At 30.5% G+C, this 21,661-nt stretch overlaps 1 protein-coding gene across 2 annotated transcripts in view; it reads right to left on the reverse strand.

The window, feature by feature from the left end:
* The window catches only part of LOC121114758 (85/88 kDa calcium-independent phospholipase A2), a 103,989-nt gene that overhangs the window by 65,807 nt on the left and 16,521 nt on the right, over window positions 1-21,661 (reverse strand). For both annotated transcript variants that reach the window (XM_040708816.2, XM_040708815.2), the window contains exon 6: window positions 19,873-19,997. In XM_040708816.2, the coding sequence (XP_040564750.1) occupies window positions 19,873-19,997 (125 nt within the window). The remainder of the gene's footprint in view (window positions 1-19,872; window positions 19,998-21,661) is intronic.

Below are 21,661 nucleotides of genomic sequence, written 5' to 3' on the forward strand. Positions count from 1 at the left end.
TCAAATAGTATAATTATATCAGTCTTGTCTCCAATAATAATATTATGGATCCTTGAAAAACGTCCCATTCCTAAAAATGTCCTCTAGATTGCATCATTTTAACTTTGATTGTAAGAAAGTATTTCAAATGCAAAACAATAATTTTCAATAAATCTTAATTACGACATAATTAAAGTTGATATGTATTGTTCTTGTAAACACCTCCAAGATTATTGAGATAGATTGACGATGATGCCAATGTCCGATGTTTATGATGACTCCAATTAACTAAGTTTTTTTCGGTGGTAAGTCTTTCGCATCTTATTCTTAAGATTTGGGACGGGATGGGACCGAGCAGGAAGTAAAAAATTTGATAACCGATACCTTTCTAGCAAATAAGTTAATTTTCGGGTTTTTTATTTCATTTTATGTTTGTTATTTTTACGTCAATACAAGAATGTATGCACAATCATCCCCATAAGTGGCCTACTTGAGACTATGTATTTAAAAAAATCGTGTAAAGAAAATGTAATGTCATATGAATTATTTGCTAAATGAGTATGAAAAACTTTAAACAAACAGAAATAAAATTTAAAAAGACTTATGACCATGATTATATGTATGTAAAAAAGGTAGAACGGCTGGAAATTTTAAGTTCAAAGAGTACAAATCAAAGATTCCATTACCATGTAACTATTAGACTTTGATCCTTAAAATCCGCAGATGTCCAATACCTTTTGACATAACAAGTCAAAAAATCCTATTTGTGAAGAAGAAGAAAAAGTTATATGCTTAACAATAGCAACTAGTGGCCCACAAGCCAAGTTATTTAGGTATTTTTAGAATACATAATTAAACTCAAGTTCTTACTGGGTCTTAAAATGAAAAAAAAAACCTAACTATAGTGAAAATCGAACTGATCAAATCGGGACCAAATAGATACATATATGACATGAAGCCACAGGCAAAGCCTTTGAAGTACTTTTTTTTTTTAAATGTCATTTATAACTTTCAGTTCGCAGTATTTTTTTACCTCACTAGCACAACTATATAATTTATAATATATATATAAAATCTATATCAAATGCAAAAAAAAAAAATATTTAACTATATTTCCACCAAGCCAAATTTGAATGGAATTTCAATCATTTGACCAATAAATTAAAATTTACTTGTCCTTTTTTAATTTTTTCAAGCTGAATCATTATAGATATATATTATAAATCCTTAATACCTATACAATGGAGGTAAAAAAAATCCCAGTACCCCTAATAGTTCGTTTTTTATATAAACATAGGTTGTTGTTTTTTTCAATATGATTTCATGAAAATTGTACCAGATTAGAAATATTAGGAATCACAATATCAATTCAAAGAAAATAAATATTATGAAGATTTAACGAGCAATAAAGTCATTTTTTAAATTATTATACAGGGTATTCAGATCAAATCGGCATATTTTCCCCCTACTAGTTAATAAAACACAATTTCTACACGGCACAAATTTCTTAAAATCCAATTACTTTACTCTTGTTGCTTAAGCGAGAAAAGCTTATTTAAACGTTTCAAAACATTTCTTCCGAGTTTAATCAATGTCTCTTGAGTCAAAGTCCTGACATTCATATCATTACATATTTTGAGTAGTTTTATTTCAAATGCTCGTATTTTATAACTTTTATTTGATATATTTGTATTTTTATAATTTGATTTCCTTGAAATTATAAATTTGACAATTCTATAATTAATGTACAAAGCAATGACGTAAAATTTAATACACAACAGTTTGAAATTATCAATTCCAAATGGTCATATTTTTATTAAATTTAATGTATCCTTAATTTCGAATAAATTTGAGGCCCTTTAATTATTTTTAGTGATTTAACACAAGTTAAATTAGTACATTGTTCCTTTAGTTTAATGAAATAAACAAAAAAGACATGAAAAACTCGTCTCGTGTATCGAAAATGTGAGTAGTTACTCACAATTCGTCAACAATGAGTCTCCTTTTTTTCAAGCACATTATAACATGTTAATCTTCAAAACGTATCCTTTTATTCAGATTCAAAAAGTTTTGAGTGCACACGAAGAACAAATATGCTTAATCCGAGTTGGTTAAGAATAACTAATGTAACTAATGGGAAGCATAATATTATTCATTAAAGGAGAGAGAAACCCATTTTTAAAAGACAATAACTCTCTAAAAAATATGATTTTTAGACTGACGAGTTTGTTAGCGTGCAAAAAGTATGGAAGGGAGTAACGAGTACTCAGATGAGTAATGATTTTGTAGGCGAGTAGTGAATATAACTCGTAAATCCTCAAGTGTTTTTTTAGAACACTTAATTCCATATCAACGGATCAAATATAATAAATTTTAAAAGGCTAGTATTTGATCTGTATAATAATAACTTATTTTAATTGGAAGCTATCTCCAACATGGCTTTTTCATAGGATGGTTCAAAATTGAATTTTTTGTGATTGTACCTTCTTTTAAGCTATATTATAGTACAATATTTTTGCTTATTAGGTTTTATAATAATATCATTGTTTTTGATTTACGCTTATTATTTTAAATGTCTTATGAAGAATCAAGAGTATTGGGCACTCCTCGCCGCCACCACTCAATTGATAATAAAATAAATTATTATTCTTAATATTGTATTGCTGATTTGATCCAAATGTCATGGAGTTCAATTGACATATGCTTATATAAAACATTAGGGCTGTGTCGGTCCTTCAAATGGGACTTAAAATTGATCACATCACTGTTATCAGTCCTTGAAAAATATCCCAATTTTTTTCTCATACAAGACATCGCCTTCAATTATTTTAGATGTAGTAAAAAGGAATCCGTTACGCTGGATTGTGTAAGATTTCGTATTAAAAAAATTTCTCAGAGAGTTTTGTCATTGTTTGACTCAGTATTGTTCGGCCGCGCATCAAGATGGACACCAGTAAAGAGGAAATAAACCATACTTTACAGTTTTTTTACTATCAGGGGCGCCTGCAGGATGGGAGGGGGAGCATGGTTTTTGGCATATTTTTGAAAAAATATGCCAAAAAAATATTTATTTTTTTAAATAACAAAAATCAACAAATATTAACAAAAATTATATTTTTTTGAAAAAAAAATCAAAGATCCAGAGTTCATAAAAAATAAAAACTTCAAAAATCCAGAGTTGTTGACAAAAAATAAAAATTTCAAAAGTTAAATTTAAAATATTGAATTTTTTGAAGAAAAAAAATTGAATATTAAATTTTCTATAAAAAAAAACCTCCGATCCACTCCAGTGGACTCTTCTAGTGTTTTTGGTACTGATACTGTAACAGCTAAACATGTGCAATTTTGTTTCCCTCGATTTTGTTCCGGTAATTTTGATATCGAATATGCAGCACGCTCTGGAATGCAAATTGTCGAAATTGTGGATAAAATAATGGAAATCTTCGAGTACGACCATCATCTAAGCACTGTTTTGAATGCCAAGGTGATAAACATTATTGGGGAAAAAATGAAAAAATAATGACCTTCTTTTCTTTTATTATAGTAAATTACTTTCATAAGTTGATATACGAATACAACAAGTTTAGTAAAAGTATAATCAATTCTCATTACTTTTAATTTATGCCTAATTAAAGTATTTATTACCCTTAACAACATTGGATCCTTAATGGTCCATGTTGTCGGATGATGTCGTCATTGTCTGATATCTAAGGTTGTTCTATGGTGCAAATTTTAACGTAGGATTCGGATGTGTTCTTTTTTATAAGGAAGGGGTCGGGCGGGAATTCAAAATTTTAGGACCTCTGTATCTCTATATAAAATACTGACTATTTTCCCCACATATTGAATAATTTTAGAATAAGTACAATATTTATCATTCCCGCACTTCCCCCTTCTTTCATTAAATGTAAACATGATATCGTGTCTAATAAAAATGTCAAGAAATGTGAAAGGTAATCATTCCAGGAATTTAAATCCTGTCAAATAAATCAGAAGAAGAAACATAGATGCTTAAATGAGTCGAAAAGCCGCATATAACATCTTTCTTATTCATACTTGAAATTTTTTATCTTACTTAGTAAGTTGAATGAATGCTCAATTAACATGCTTGAATTAATTTCCTACCAGTTGTACTAATGAGATCATATTTATTTGATGATATAATCCATTAGAGAATATACATTAATTGAACATACTGGCCTGTCAAAAATTCTGAGAACAAAATCTAAAAGAAATATTCTAAATGTGGTGCATCAACATAAAAACAATCTTGCGTAAAAATTAAGAAAATCTTAATTTATTATATACTTCATATATATCAAGGCAATGAATACTAAAACAACAAGGAAGGGAAGGCTGCCGAGGGAAACTACATAAAGAGAGAGATCTAAGTAAATGGAAGAAATAAAAAAAGAGGAGAAAAGATAGAAGAGTGTATTTGTAGATGGTCAGTGTGTGAAGTTTACATAAATATCTTGGCGGGTTGGTACTCTAAATTATTGATCCATTAGATGAATCTACTGGTATGTGCACCTGCATCTTCCCATTGTTCCTTTGAATGCTTGTATTTTCATTTGGATATCCTAGTCACACACATCTCCTGCCTATTACTTGATGTTCGTGGATATCGTCCTTTTTGTGAAGAGGATCAAATGCCTTACTCGGTGGATCTCACCTCAAATTATGGAAGTTACATTTATTGTAGAGATGAATTTTAGCATCAAGGTATGTGACTTCGTGGAACATTGCTCAGTATATCCTATTATTGTTCTAGTATTTCTTGAAAAACAAATTAACAATTAAGAAAATTCAAGATATTCTGCCCTTAGAACATTAATTGTTTACTTCCTATTTATTCCCCATTTAATTTTTCTATTCTATTTGATTCCTTCGATTCAATTTTGCTGTGGCAGTCTTCTTATTTTTATGTATATTATCATTAACCTCTGGGAAAAAAATGTTTGCCCATCCAATTAAATATTTTACTGCTAATAAGAGGAATGGATTGGTGGAAGCAATGATCCTCATCACATTCTGATTACAGAATGTCAAAAGCATTAAGGTCATCTGCTAACATTATAATCCAATCATAATCTATGACCTCCTTATTGATAGTATTTTCAATTTGATGTATCGTACCGACTGCTAGACAAGACAGAGAGATTTTTTCAAAACACGCAACCAATGATATTCTACGACGTCACTATTAAAAGCGTGGTAGAAGTCGAACATCAGTCGTAAACGCGTTATGGTGTAACCTTGTATTTCTATCAACATGCTCAAAAGATCGTATACTGACAGATATATAGGGCTACTACAATTAATTCATATGGTTTTTGAAGGGTTATCACATCTATTGTGTGTCTAAGAATAAGTGTATATATAGCCATATAAATTTGATATCGGGAGAAGATTTGCACTCAAAAAGACTTCCTATAATCACCTAACAAGAATTAAACTTGGAACTCTAGATACCAAGAATAAATATGCCATTTTTCCTTCTCCCAAATGAGTAATTTTTTTAATTCTATATTAATAAAGGAAGGTGTATCCGTATGACTGGATATATGAAAACGAATTACCGGGTGCACTCTATAGGGTAATCCATGATGTATATTATCAACATATTTTGATCTAAGAAATGACAATGTAATCGTATTAATGAAATATTGGAGGCTGTACATATAGCATCGAACGTGTGTATGAATATAGTGCTCCCTGATGTAAATGATATAAATGTTTTTGATATAAGAAATAATAAGAAGTAGTCGTATTAATGAAATATTGTAGGCGTGTACATGTATAACAAAATCACTGTTTGTGTTTGTTATTGGTCTCTTATGTATATCTAAATTCATGTGCATTTTTAGTATATGTTAAGATTAGGATTTGGTATAAACGCTCGTATGTTGAAACAGTCATCACATTATATATATAAATATATATTTTTATCAAACTCTTTTTATCATTCTGGAGAACAGAACGCTTCATATGAATTGAAATAAGCATTGAATAGTTACGTGTAAGTGTGCTGATGAAAAATGGAGATTAATACTGAGGATTTCTTAGAGAGATTTATCTTTTATAATGGTTAAGCCAATTTTTATTTATTCGAATATATTATATTTAAAACTCATAAAATGTCAAACTACAAATTTGGGCAAGGATTGATCATCTTCACATTTTTTAAATTATGTTGAAGTCAATTATAATCTCTCTTCCGATGAAAAAAGCTCAGAAAGACTCCAATCAAACGAATAAAAAAAATTATAACTAAAAGCGAAAAATACGGAAAGATTCAACAATTTTATATCAAGTAACATGCTAATAATAAAATAGATACTTGTCCAAACTTTAGTCAACATAGTTCTTAAAAATAATTGCAATACTAAGAATCTTATTGGTTCCAGCTGATACAGTCACGACGACGCAAGTATGATTGAAAAATAAATGACTTCAGTTTTGGCCAAAAGAGTTATGGTCTCAGTCAACACTTAAATACATCCATTAGAATAATTTGTGCTAAGGCAAATGCAGTGAGAGAAGCCAATAGTGTAAAACCTCCAAATATTTTATTCCTAAGGCATTTCTTTGCCTAGTTATGGAACCTATTGCCCATGAGCTACATCATGTTAGGCCTCCTTCAGAAATAATTTTGTAAAATGAGAAAACATATATTTTTTTAAATAACTCTTTTTTTGTATTCGTTTAATTAATTATTATTTGTACAATAATAGTCTTCGATAAAATATATTAAAACATTTTTAATAAAGAATATTTTAACTTTTTACTCATCCTGTACTTACGGAAATCATGCAAAAACATATTCTACCTATATATTTAGAATGGAAAATGTGTAGGAGTAAAGATTCATAATTTAATTTTCAATATTTGAATTGAAAATACGGTGTTGTATGATTTAGGACCGAAGACTGCAGTCAAGATCTACATATTAGTCCACAAAATATTATTTAGAAAAAAATCGATGGTGTATATTTCCAATCTGTAGAGTTGCATAAAATATAAATTTAACTAAAGCAAGAATTTTTCTTTTGTGGGTAAACTAAGATTTTTTTTAGTTTTAAGTATAAGTGTAAGTGTTTGTTGGACTCAGAACAGAATTGAGGAGCTAAGCTATGCTCCTTCCAAACATTCTTCAAATTCTCAGAATTACCAAGTTATTTTTCGTTTCCTTTATTCTTGCAAACTGGCATTTCATATTTTATGCAACTCAACCAATCTGTTTATCCAAAGCAAAAGGTGATTAATGGGTCGAAAACGGCATTTAAATGTACATCAAAAATGTATTTATCTAGAGATGCTTTAGGATTTCTTCGATTAAGTACCCTGGCGGTACGCCTCAACTAAATATCAATTATACGTATGATATTGTTCGTTTATTTGGAATTTTACATGGTATCAAACCTACCAACAAAGACTATAAATTAGCAAATAAAAGTTAATTATAAACAGATAGCACCAAACTACAGTTAGCCGTAATATTCGATTTACTTGAAAAATGTTCGTCATATTTAGCTTCATTATGAATTAAAGTAGGTACTCCTTGAATGTATAAACATATATAAATTTACAGACATTTAGAAATACTACGATTAATACTTTTAAAGCAAACTACTGGCAATTATTTATTTTTTTTGAACAAATTATTTTTAAAGAGGGTGTTTCCCATGTATATACTATGGACATTGCCCACAAAGAAACAAATTTATTACACAATCTTTTGTACATTAATCCCCTGCAATGGAGAGTTACAAAGTTTATTGCAAAGAAAATAGGATTTTAGTTTGTTTATCATTTATAAAAACAATCTATTTTTAAAAGTTATCTATGTGAGTAATCATTACTTCAAGACCAAATTTTTGAGTTTGATCCAATTCAAATTTTTAAAATTTCTACCTAATACTTATGTAGTTCTCCTTTTAAATACAATATCAGATCTTCTTTTAATAAGTAATGAGAGTCTGTAGTTTTTTACTGTATTTTAAATTTAGTCATTGTAGGTTTTTTTTTGGTTTTTTTATGTTTAGATGGAGTTGTATTGATTAAGTATAAGTAAACATTATAGTATTGCATTGACTCCATCTGACCTAGGAATCATTTGGTGAAATCCATATACATAAAGTCTTTCTCTAGGAATCGCCTAGGCGTGAACGCACATTGAATTCAAGAGAATAATTTCTCACGAGCGCGTTGTCAATGAGCTACGGCATTTGACTAACCACTCCTTGAATGTTTCGATTTTAAATTATTCGAGTTCAAATAAAGTCGAAATAAAATAAAAATATTTCGACTGAGTTTAATTCATTTTCAGGAAGTAGCTATGGTCTGTTGCATTTTTTTTAAAGGTATATAATTTGATTACTGAAGTGGTCCTCAGAACAAAATCGGTCCGATAAAAAAGTCAATCTTGATCTGTCTGACCTAAAACTTCGATCTGCACTAGTGTTGAGACTAGAGCCAAGACAGATTTTTTTTCGAACTAGGTCTTAATTGACTTTCTTAGCAATTTGGACCAATATTTCGGTCAAACCCGTAGCCTCAGCCCATTGACATACATTTAATCGTTTTTCTCCCACTCAATCTATAAGCCTTTTTTTTCAGTTGACTCTATGGTTCAATTCCTCCCCCCTTCGCCATAACAAGAGATATACAAGCTGAAACACTCAAAACAAAATATGAGTCAGCCAAATCCGGATAATAGTGGGATGTGAAACGAGTTGGAACTATTTTCATTGATTTTGGCAACCACAACTGCTAAAGTTTGAGCTGGTATATCGTCGTGATAAAAAAGGACTGTTTTGTGGACCAATCGTTGACGTTTTTAATGCAGCTCGGTTTTCAAACGGTCCAATAACGATGAATAACGTGTACCTGTAATAGTTTTAGCATTTTACAGATATCCTTTTGAATCCAAAAGACAGTCGCTAGAACGTTCAGCGTCACTTGTGCCCATAGGGCCTCACTGAAAATTTTGAAACAGTTTTAATCAAAGGTGCAGAGTCCCCAAAAAGTTTATCAAGCTTATTTTTAGTCTATTGAGGAATTTTGACTTTCATAAAGTAACGTTTAATCAACACACGAAATTCTTTTTCGTCCATTTTTTGAAAATAACTACATTACCTCGATTCAAACGAATGTCAAACAGATAGAAATAGACTGATCTGCCTAAAGGTTGTCTTCCAAGAGATGCTACTAACTAAAAATAACCTCAATAAGTGTCAGTAGTACCATCTCTCGGACTTTTTATATTTTATATTTTCCCTACACGTAACTCAGCAAGACAGAAAGTATACAAATATTGGTCTGAAATGATTAGCACTGAAGGAATTACCAGTAATTAAAGGTATCGAACCAAAAGTTCAAAGGTTATTCAAGAAGATTTTAAAAATCCTAATGCAATTACGTGTATCCTCATTGTTTAAATTATAAAATCATACAGCATTATATTAATAACATCTGCATTATGTTTTATCAACGACCATTCTATGTACATGTATGTATGGGAGTACATTGGAAGTAAATTAAAAGTACAAATGAGGTGCATCAACATAAAAGCAATCTCAAACAGAAATCAAGAAAATGAGAAAATCGCTATTGAGTAAAATAAAAACATAAAAATAAAATAAGATAAAACTTAATCAATTTCTCATTCTTTTATAGTAACGATCAATTTTGGCTACTTTAAGCCCAATTTGCAGAACACCCAAAGGATTAATCAAAATAATTTAATGGTAAAAAATTAACGATAAGACCATGCAACAGTATTTTGGCCAACAAGCTCAAACCCACTTTTTTTTATTGTTATTGAAGCCATAGAACAAAAAATGAGCATTAAAACTTTCAACCTTCAAAGCTTTTTTTAAATCAAGTTTTTAGGTCATAACTATGATTAAGTTCCATATTTGAGCTAAGGAACATAAAACTCAAAATAAATAACAAATTGATACAAACATTTCAGAATTTGAAAAATGAATTATTTATTCCTTAAACTTGATTACGATTAATAAAAAATGTATATCATCACCAAAAAATCGAATAAAATGGAGGATCTTACTTAGAAGATATATATCTTTTTTTTTTCTTTGCAGTTATAGAATAGACCTTACATTTCAATTTTTTTAAATTGTCTTTATCAAAGGTCAATTCAATTGAGTTTTTAATATTTATGAAGGATTCTTCATGAAATAAGCTGGTTAGATTGCGTTGAATATAGATTACAATAATATTCTGGGGGAATAATTGAATCGCTTATGCATGTATAACTTTCAATTAATCAATTGTTTTGTATATGAAGCATCTTTAAACTTGCTTTAATCCACTAAATTATTAATCATATTAGTAGATATTATTAGTTAAAAGCTCATTACAAATTCATTTTTTCCCACAGAATATTATTACTCATTTTCGTGTTCTACGGCTTAAATAACAATAATACATGTGGGTTTCAGTCGGCAGGTGCTCCAGAACCTTCATTTTGTTGCCTAGTGTAATTGGTTGAACAATACAAATGTAATCCTTAGTCTATTGTAGCTTGGTTTTGTCCTGATGCAACACAAATATTAAACTTTTCCTTATTTTGTTACTAGCGGTAGTATCTGGAATTGCCGAGAGTTATTAGGCGTCGACCAAAATACAAATTTGGCTTTAATAATATAGATTACTTATTTTCATGCATTCAAACAGATAAACTTTCCTTTATATTTTGTTATGAATACGTTTAGTTTTCCTCTCGTTGAATGTAGATAGGAGGGGGACCAGACAATGTGCAATATACATACGAACAATCAAAACATATCAGTCTAATTAATCAAGAGTGACTTAGCCATAAATTTTTTGAACTAAGTACTATTCAGCTACAAGGATACACTTTTATGAATCATAAATGTATCTCTTACTCCTCCCCAAACAAACTGCAGATAAAATAAAAGCTTTAAATAGCATTTCTCATTTAGACTCTCTCAATTATTAATATGTGCAATGTAAATAATACTTACATAATAGACAAATGCACTATATTTATACTCCAAAATTCTATAATAATAACTATGTTCAAACAATTTCCATCATTTCATCTGTCTATTTAAGTATAAGAATTTCATATTAACATTATATTCATTGGTCTACTTCTTTTACGTCTTATTAATGTTCTGATCGCTAATTGGTTGACTGAAACTTTCCTCTTGTTAAACTCTAAAGAATTCCTACTAATTATATGTATGGATGAAGAAAAATCCCGAAGTCGGGAAGAATAAGATTACTATTTATTCAAGTTGACTTTTGGTCTGCAAATCCTATAAATCTTACAAAATAAAGGTCCGAGTTGTGATTTGACTTACAAAATGATGCCTTTTTAAAGGAAAAGGTGTGCGCTATGTACCAAAATATCGGTATAGAAAAAATAATTTGTTATTTACATTGAATCAGACCGAGTTTCAAGACTCCAACTGATTTCGAGTATTTTTTGACTCGCTTAAATTAGAAAGAGGAGGGAAAATTGAGATGTGCATTATGTAAATATATTGTGCGATATATTCAGCGGTAATTTTGCCTAGGGGAGTGCGGAGGATTATATTATTATTATTTTTTTTTTTTGTTTAGAAAATTGAATAATTTTTTATTTTAACTTATTCTCCTGATTGTTTTCCAATCCATGAATTTTTTAGCATAATTTAATCGAATGAACACTTTTAGAAAATAATTCCTGAAGAAAATAAAATTGTTTTGATCTCAATCACTTTTCAAAAATTCCTAGATTTTTTTTTTTTTTTTAGGGGGGCTACAGCCCCACCTCCATGCCAGCGCCTATATTACCGCCAAAATGCTAAATGGTAGTTATAGAATTAATAAAAAATAATTTTCAGCAAAAGAACGCTTACTAATTTACCTAAGTTAAATATATAACTTATGAGTAATACATATTTTTCATACTATCATTTAAATTGAATTAAAATGTATGAGCGTATATATTAAATATAATTTTTTGGCTGTATGGTCCTTTTAGTTCAGGAAAATGTACATTCAGCAAATTGTACTTCAGCGAAATATCCGTTTTAAAAATTGTCCTTCGGTAAAAGTGTTTTTGGCCAATATTCCACTCACGGATGTTGTGGCGATACCATTTTTAAATGTAGTTGTATCGGACCTTAATATGGGAGATGAAATTAGTCCCGTCCATGTTAACGATCCTTAAAAAACGTCAATTTAACATTTGAAATAGTGGAGTGTTTGTCCTTCTTGATTTGGCTCAGTCAAGTCTTAGGACCGACCTTAAATGCCGGTACTTTCATTTTTCCTCAAAAATGTCGATGCATTTCACATATTTTGCAAAAAATATCCTTGCTTTCATAATAATACAATATAATACGAGCATATTATAGTTTATTAGTTATAGTTAATTTATTCTATTATATAACTGAAATATTCAACGGGGAAAAAAGGAAAACACCCTCAATAACGTCACAAGGGATCTAATTTACTCCCTTTAAAGACCGACAATTGAGGCTCGGCAGGACTGCAGTCCTAAATAAGGACTGACACAACACTGATTTGAATTAATTTAGTCAAAATTTATTGTATTATCTTTCATTGTATACAGAATAGTTTGCCATAATTCTTAATTTAATACTAATTAAAAGTATTTATTAGCCTCATAAAAATGGGTAAAGATTGATTAATGTTGACGTGCCACTGTAAAATATTTATTATGACATAGGAAAAATTGTTCGATGGGATGGTTTTTGCGTCCTATTTGGATCCGTACTTATGATTTAGAACGGAACGTTAACATTTTGGGTCGGATACGTCCCTATGATTAAATTTCCAATTTTCACTTCAATTCGTTATAATTAATCACAAATATAAACGTTTTTTAGTTTATGAATTTAACAAAATAGAACAAAAATTATGTAGATGAAATCATTTTGTATATATGTATTATATATCCACACATACTTGTATATTGGCTAGCTTTAAGATCATACTAAATAGTATGATCTTAAAACGAGCCAATATACAACTATGTGTGGATATACTTAATATACTAATATGTATATTAAGTTTTATCAAATTCATACACACGTATGAGTATAGGGTTAAGTAGTTAATTTTCTCCAATTATAGTATGCATATTGCATATTTGTAAAAATATACATACATTAATTGTATGCGTGGAGTTACTAACATGGAATACATAAGTACTCTAGACTTTGTCGAGTCCATATTAAGAAATTACATCTACTTTACTCCTCAACATATATGACATGAAAATGACATCCCCAAAACATCAAAAACTCCAAATGTATTTTCTTATGTCGGCTGCCGATTTGACTACTCTTACTCATTAATTATCATTATTAGTGTTCTGAATAACGTTGATTTATTGAACCTAAAATAACTATTGTCAAACTGTGAATATTCTACTATTAAATGAAGAATAGTTTGAGAGTTGAAAACATTGACAATTTATGCTTGGACGCCTCGAATGGGTATTTCAGCAGCTTTTATTTTGGAAAATAACAGCTGTTGGTTGTTTTAAAGAGTTAAAATCAACTAAAAGTGAGTATTTCTTATCCTTTCTTCACTCTGATTAATCACTCCAACTATTTTCTATGGTTAAAAGAAGCAAGTCGACGTATCAAAGGAGGAAGTATATTCCTATGACGATTTTTTGGGCATCTGAGATCATTTTTAACTGAAAAAAAAAAACAGGTTCTTCTCCTTTTCTCTGTCTCTTCCCTCTTTCCCTCTCCCTCTGTATATTTCTACATCCTCCTCTCTCTGTTTCTTTTCTTCTACCTTCATTCTTTATTTCTATATTTCTATTTAGCCCTCTAATGCAAGCACCCTGTGCAAGTATATAAATAAAATCAACCTATTTATATAAGTAATTTAATAACGGTGTTGTTCATTTTTGGGTCTAAGCCCCTCCCCTAATTGAAGAAACCTATTAATACTTCTGGTATAGCTACTAATATTGTTCGCTATACTGGTAATATAGTGATATAGGGGTACTCAGAACAAGTGCTAAAAGGGGTAAATGACTCCCCCCCCTTAGAGTATTAGAGTTAATAAACTCAATATCGATACAATAGAAGGAAAAAGAGCCAAAAAGGTATGACATTTTTCGAATAAAAGGTCATTTAAGAAACTTGAAATAAAAAAGAGTCTTATTATTTTTGGAGGAAATTAAAGGCAAGTTTTACATTAACACTTGTCCGGCCGTCTGGGATAGGCAAATTATTCCGTCAGACAGGTTAATAACTAAGTTCGTTTGTACATTTGGCACAACTTTTCAAACGATAGGAGAGGTGCTTTTTTCGTAGGGCAGGTAAACAATTAATGTAAGGCCCACGAAAGGGTCATATCTTATTTTCAAATAAATAAAAAATCAACTCATATTGAGTTGGAAAATTTGAAGAAAAAAATCCTAGCCTCGGCTCAGGGAACTGACACATTTAAAACGGTAACGTACTAAATTGCTACAGAACCGATACTTGCAGCGTCTCTACATTATAAACAGAACTGGGCCGCAAATGAAAAATCAATTTTTTCTGTAAAAATGTCATCACATTTCTAAGTTTCTCATATCACAAATAAAATATCCTGCCTATCATCATTGTTTTTTACCAAAATACATACTTTATGAGTCTATGAGAGCTGAACATTATACATTTTGGGAAAAATTCATAAATGTATATGTACAGGGTTAGGGCATCAAAACCTGGAGTTCTAATTAATGTTAATTTTCTCATATATATAGGAAGGTTTAATGATTATTTTTTTAATTCTGGTTCAGCTATCGTTTGTGCAATAAGCCAACTATTATAAACATTTCGTCATGACGAGTGAGCAAGAAGCCAAAAGGCAGCGCATCTCAGATCCCTTAGATGCTGAAGTTGAGGTGGAGAGGATTATGGACATTGTGAAATGCTCCAGGAATCTGATTTTCAAAGTAGAGATGAAGAATTATGCACGATTTAAAGAAGGAACCGGAGTTCCTATCAAGCTTGGAGAAGAATATCTAGAAGGACCCCACCAAATCGATGAATCACCTCGCCAACGCCTTCTAAGTGTCTGCTAGGACCATCAGGAGAGCAGTCAAGGGAAACTTGGGATTGTCCTCACAGACAAGGACCCCATGACACCTTCTGACAGACGTCACTAAAGCCAGGAGGCTCGAGAGTCCACGTTTTGCTCCACAACCCTGTATTTTTGCATTTATATTTTTCATAATTGTAAATGATTCAATATGATGCAATTTTATGCATACATAAAGCACATACTGTTTAAATAAGCATGCAATAGAAATGCTGCAAGCTCAGAATGAGAGACTAAAGAAACAGAGCATGCGCAATAATGATGGTGATGATCAGATAATTATTTCCAAATTAAAGTGAACAATGAAAACTCAAAGACCTTATAAAAATGAACAATATACGTAATTGGAATCAAAGGACTTAAGCACAGCCTGATCAAATAGTTACGTACTTAACTATACTCGTATGTATATACTAGTAATAATGGAATAATAAGGTCACTTATGCAAATACCACCACCTTATTGTGATTATAATTATAATGATACAATGGAATCTCAGAGCGGAAGGAATCAAAGATACAAACATACAATCAAAGTAAGTGGGTAGAAATAGTCGATATTAAATTCAATGAACACAAAGAATAGAGCATTCAAACCTCTTGGCCTTAGATACCTACATTGTAAGTGTACACAAATACATTTATCTATCCAAACCTTCCATATCTTTTGTGGTACATATGTAGATATTGAAACAATGTCAATTACATAGATAGCTCTCTAGTCATTTGTTGGGTGGCAGCTCATTTTATTGAGTGGGGCAGAAATGGAAGGGGTTGTTATTTAGGAATCAAACTTATATTGTATGTGGCCCTCATAACAAAAGCAAGATATAAGGATTTGTTCTAAAATAGACTCTGGACTATATTTGTATTCTTCAACGAATAACACTGTCCAACAGCAAAAATGGTACAAAAATAGTATATGCTCGATTTAATAGAGTTTAAAGAAGTTATAGAAGCTATCGCCTCTGAATAAAAAACACCTATTTTCCACTTTAAACAAAGAGTACTCGAGTTATAAGTATGATGCAGAGATTTTAAAAACAGTTTTAGTATTTTTTACATTCGGCGTTACAATATATTACCATAACTTATCCCTATCTTCAGCTCCAAGGGCTTAAAACAGCTTCGAATGTTAAAAATAGGCAAAAATAACAAAAAATGTATGACCTTTTTCTGAAGGCCACGAGGCTCTGAGAGAAAAAAAATAAGGCCACATTTGGAATTAGGGGATCAAATTGATCTAAGTTAAGCATATGCTTTTCTAGTGCATGAAAAAAAGTCTGATTTTGTTAGTTAGTGTAATTATCGTCAATTTTTATCAATAATATATTATAAGTAATCCTTTTGCACTTAGAGTAGCAAAAATTCACAATGAAATAATTTGAAAGGGATTGATTACACGAGGGAACAATTATAGGATCAATATTTATATCAATGAAATGAAGCCAAGAATATAATTCATCTATTAGAGACAGAATCCAAAACTGATCTACGTTTTTATTTGGATCATTTGGTGGTTCTCAAAAATCTGAGATTATAGTAATTTGGGACTTTTACTGCTCAGAGTCAAAACACTCACCAAATTGAAGAAAGATGAATAATATTGATGTATAAGGGTTTTCATAATTATAAAACTCGATATATTTGCATTTATAGGCTAAAATTTGATGAAAAGGTCACTCTTTCTTTTGAAATAATATTTTATTATTTCAATGCAACGATAATGACGTCCTACCCCGTAATAAATAATGATAATTAATAACACAAAACAATAGCATCCCTTGAGATGAATGATCAAGTTAAAAGTATCTTCCTTCAATTTTCTCTAGAGTTAGGACCAAAAGCAGACATTTATGGAATGGTATGACGTCATTATCGTTACATTGAAATAGTAAACAAGTTATAAGCAATAGTTGACATTCTTGGGCATCTTAAATCATCCTAGAAATCCATAATTGGCAGTCCACAAAATAATTAATTGGACACTTCTCCTTTTCTTGATTTTGGTTCAAAATGGTTTTTGTTGACGCACTACATATACATATACCGATATATTATCACAAAACCTATACTGAGCTGTAATTTCCTTCCTTACTCTATACATACTAAGATCCCAATCATAGTTGAATGTATACATAATTCACATAAAGAGATGATGTTATGAAATTTGCACTCACTATCTGTCACACGTAACAATTTATTGCTTGGAATAAACACACAACCACATTTAGGTAGTGATCCCTAATCTCAAATCCCTAATACAAGATAAAACTAAATGCACTTTTAAGCTATTTTTCCTAATTGTTGTTGAGAATGCATTAAACCTACATGCATATGACTTAATACTCCATACCGAACCCCAACACTAGTAGTTATCAGAAGGTAGATAGCAACTTTAAGATGCAGAGTTTCTAAGATAAATTGAGACTAACTTCAAACGTCTGTATCCACTTATTTGAAAAGTTACAGAGTGGAAATAAGCGTCAATAATGCTGTTTTATTTATCAATCTTCTGTAAAAGATGGAAGACGTTCGATAGAAAACTATCTACGAGCTGCAGAAGACCCTTCCAATATGATCATGAACCTCACAAAGTACACTATAGGGACACATTGCATTGCCAGAGCTAAAAATAGCACAAAAAGTAACAATAAGCTCAAACTACGATTTTGGGCTGGCTTAAAGCGTTCGCTAAAGGTCAAGCCTGACACTCCCCTGACTGAAATAGCAAAAACAGTCATGAAAACCCGGTGTATTTATAAGCTGGTTGGTTTTTCGGAATTTGTTATCTGAAGAACAATTTTTATTTTCCTTGACAGTTGTCATTATTATTTAATTTCTGAGTAGTGAACATCCTTTCATAAATAGATTCAATAATATTTAAAACCTATATACCAAGTATGTATATTCGCTTTAGGCACTTTTTGCCTTCTCCCTCCTCTATATTGCATTTGTTATACATATCTATAATCTGCTTCCTTATAAAGTAAGCAATTTCAAACCACGACCTACGTACGTATTTTGTACACCAGGTTTGCACACAAATGATTCATAACAAAGAAAAATTCCTCACTTCACGTAATGTAATTTGAATCTGAATTAAGTACCAACATTGAAATTGTAGTAACATAACTATGTTCAATAAATAAAAAATAACTTAGCCTTAAGCTGTTTTGTTTTTTTCATTTTAACTCGGAAGCCGGGAGGGATGATTCAATATACCATACTCCCTATCCCGCTCAAGATCCCCAGTTAAAATCCATGAAATGTGATACTTCACCTCTTTATCTACACTATTGCATGAGTTACTGTATAATGTCACGTAAGTTTGACATCACAAATGATGTCACCAATAGTTAATTAATATTTGGGTCTTATTCTCTGGAATGATTAAAAAAAATTATAATTTTTTTGGACCGGTTCAGTATCCCCGGACTGAATTGCAACAAAATTAATTAAGTGCAATATACCCTTGTAGATTTACAACCCATTATATCATAATACGAAGTGCTTTGCTAATTGAAAGAAAACCACGGAAGATAATTTTAAATACAAAATCTCCTTGATGTAATAAATCATGTGCAAAGCGCTTGAATGGTTTTTAGTCATAAGTACATTTGGAAATACGACAACGTTGTTCTGTAGTAGGTTCTCATATCCGACTTGAAAAAGTGGCACACATATACAGGGTGGCTCTTTAAAATTTTTCAAACCTTTCAAATGGTCATCAATAATCGAGAATGTCATCATTTGGTAGATAGTTTGGTTTGATCAACAACAATATCGAAAAAAAAAAAAAATTACATCGAAAAACAATCATTGATTTACTTTACGCCACTTTACCGATTTCGCAAAACAGATACTGGGTGTGAGTCCCAAAAATGTCTAAAAACCTCCTGAATCGATTCAATGATATAATGGAGATCATAGAGTTAAATCAGAGAAGGGTCAACAATGATTTAGATTATTTGAATGATAAAAGGGATCTTTTTTTAATGTCCATGGGTTAAAGTGAAATCTGACCTTTGCATAAAGGTCTCCAAGGATATTATTTTTATCTTGATTAAAGAAAATTATACAGATAGAAGGTATATTTGGTAGCAAGATGGATTCCACACTTGCAAGAAAAAGTTAAAAATTATTTTCCGACGCCATAGACACCAGATCTCAATCCCCTAGATGGAGTATGAGTAGAGGTAAGTCAATCCGGAAGAAACCCACTATATATTATTTGGATTAAAACCCCTAATTATATTTATTCACTTTTTCTTAAAAAAATAAAATCACCTAGTATCAACTAGTGACCTAGTATATTTTCAGAGTTGGGCAAGTTTGCAACTTAACTTAAATAAGTTAATAAGTTAAGTTAAATAGCTTTTAATTTAACTAGATAATTATTTAAACAGTTATTTTAACTTTAACTAAACTAGTTAAATTTTTTTCACAAAATTAACTTTTAACGTAACTAGTTAAGTGTTTTTATCAAAATTAACTTTTAACATAACTACTTAATTTTTTAAACCACATCATCTTAACTTGATCATTATGTTCTACAAATTAAACCCTATTAATGTGATGAAGATAGATTCGTACTTTGTACCAATGTATCTAAAATTTATTAAAAAGTTCACAGGAAGAACCATCATTAAAATGGAATTCATCTTCCTCCTAATAAAGAGGAGCCCGCCCTTGAATTAAATGAATTGAAGAAAAGATCTTCATATGATATTAAAGAATAATACTAAAACGAAAGAAGGAACAAAATGTGTCTTACCTTAGTCTGAAGATGTTTGGGAAAGCTCTCAATTATTTCCTTGATGCCTCTACTCCCATCACTTTGTTTAGAGGTTATACTGTGTTCACTTTTGACAACCTTTCCTGTAACATTTACATCTGCGCCTAAAAGATACCACAATAACAAGATATATTTAGGGTTTTGAATGATTATCTTTCAATGTACTCGTATAAAAGAAAACTAAGATATAATCTATTAATTTATCAATATTAAAGAACAAATAAATTCACCCTCAGTACCTTTTTCTGGACCCTGCCATATCTAAAAAACTTGTTTTTATGGAAATGTAAATATAATATAGAAGAATAAACGATATATGACTCACACTTGTTGAAACTAGCCCCTTTGTAGCGAGCCTTGCAATATAATAAATGTTTTTTTCTTAATTAGATATTTGAAATTGTGAAAAAATGCATCACTTCTTAGCAAAAATTTCCTTTAATAAAGCCAAATTTCAATCCTAGGTATTTATAGTAACATCAACTTTAGCTTCTTTCAATCAAAAAGAATGTTCCATTTGAGTATTCATTGAGTTGCTACAACTTGACTGAATTGAATGTTCTTTTCCCAAAAATCTTGCCAATTGTCGTAAAAAAGTATTTAAAAAGTAACATTGATTCAACTTAGGAGCCATCTAGCCAGTAAAATATAATTCATGAATGTATGAAAAGACGTCACCGGGTGCACTGCATATAGTGCTCCCTAATACATTTACGTATCAGTATATATATATAAAAGAGAGATTGTGTGTGTGCATAGATGTCCTTTATACATTCTCAAACCATTGAAACTAGGAGGATGAAATTTTCATGGGTTCCTCTTTTGAGCTGGGACAAGCTACGACGGCGGTTATATAAAGGGGGCTTATGCTATATCCCAACCCCAAAAACCAATTATTACAGCTCAAGCACACTAGATAGGGGTTTGAGTTATTTATCAATAAGTGACTGGCGTTTCGAAAACAACTATACGAATTACTTACTTAGTATATAATAAGAATATGGCATTCAAATCTTTACATTTAAAGATCAACCATTTTTCCTTTTTTTTCTTCCTGATTTTTTATTATTCTTTTTAATTATACTATTATCATTGTAAAAAATGATTAGGGCTCAAAATACCTCACAATTAATTGCATTACATTCTTTGAAATGCATTTATTATTATTTTTCAGCAAATCCAAACTTAAATAAAAATATTTCTAGGTTTTATATTGTCACTATTATTTAATATCATGAGAAATTATTATTACTAACTTTAAATATTAATATTTTTTAATGATTTTTAAACAGACTGTGATGATTTGCTATTATTTGTATTAATACGAGGGTGGTCTGGAAAGTGTCCGACCTCAATATGAAGAAGGAGCACTCGCAAATATAAGCTAGCTACTACATCTATTTAGCATCTGTTGACAGGTCTCTCATCAAAGAGACCTACCATTTTGGACACGTAGTTTTTGTATAAATGTACAAATCTGTGTATCGCCTTTTTTCCTTTTGCTCCGACATTTATATAATTAGAGACATGAGATAAATACAAAACTTCTTTACTTTTCTTACAGCTGTCGTTGATTGCGTAATAAAACTTTATAATATTTAATACAAGCTCGATACTCAATTTGTCCATTTTCACAAAAACAATCAAACCAACACACTCAAACGACTGTCACATAACAACCGGGCGTCCAAATTTGCCGAATAACTCTCAACAGACGCTAGTGACTAGTTTTTATGTACAAGTGCTGCTATCTTCACGTTGAGGTCAG

The sequence above is a fragment of the Lepeophtheirus salmonis genome, chromosome 3 (genome assembly GCF_016086655.4).
Source record: "Lepeophtheirus salmonis chromosome 3, UVic_Lsal_1.4, whole genome shotgun sequence".
NCBI classification, from domain to species: domain Eukaryota; kingdom Metazoa; phylum Arthropoda; class Copepoda; order Siphonostomatoida; family Caligidae; genus Lepeophtheirus; species Lepeophtheirus salmonis.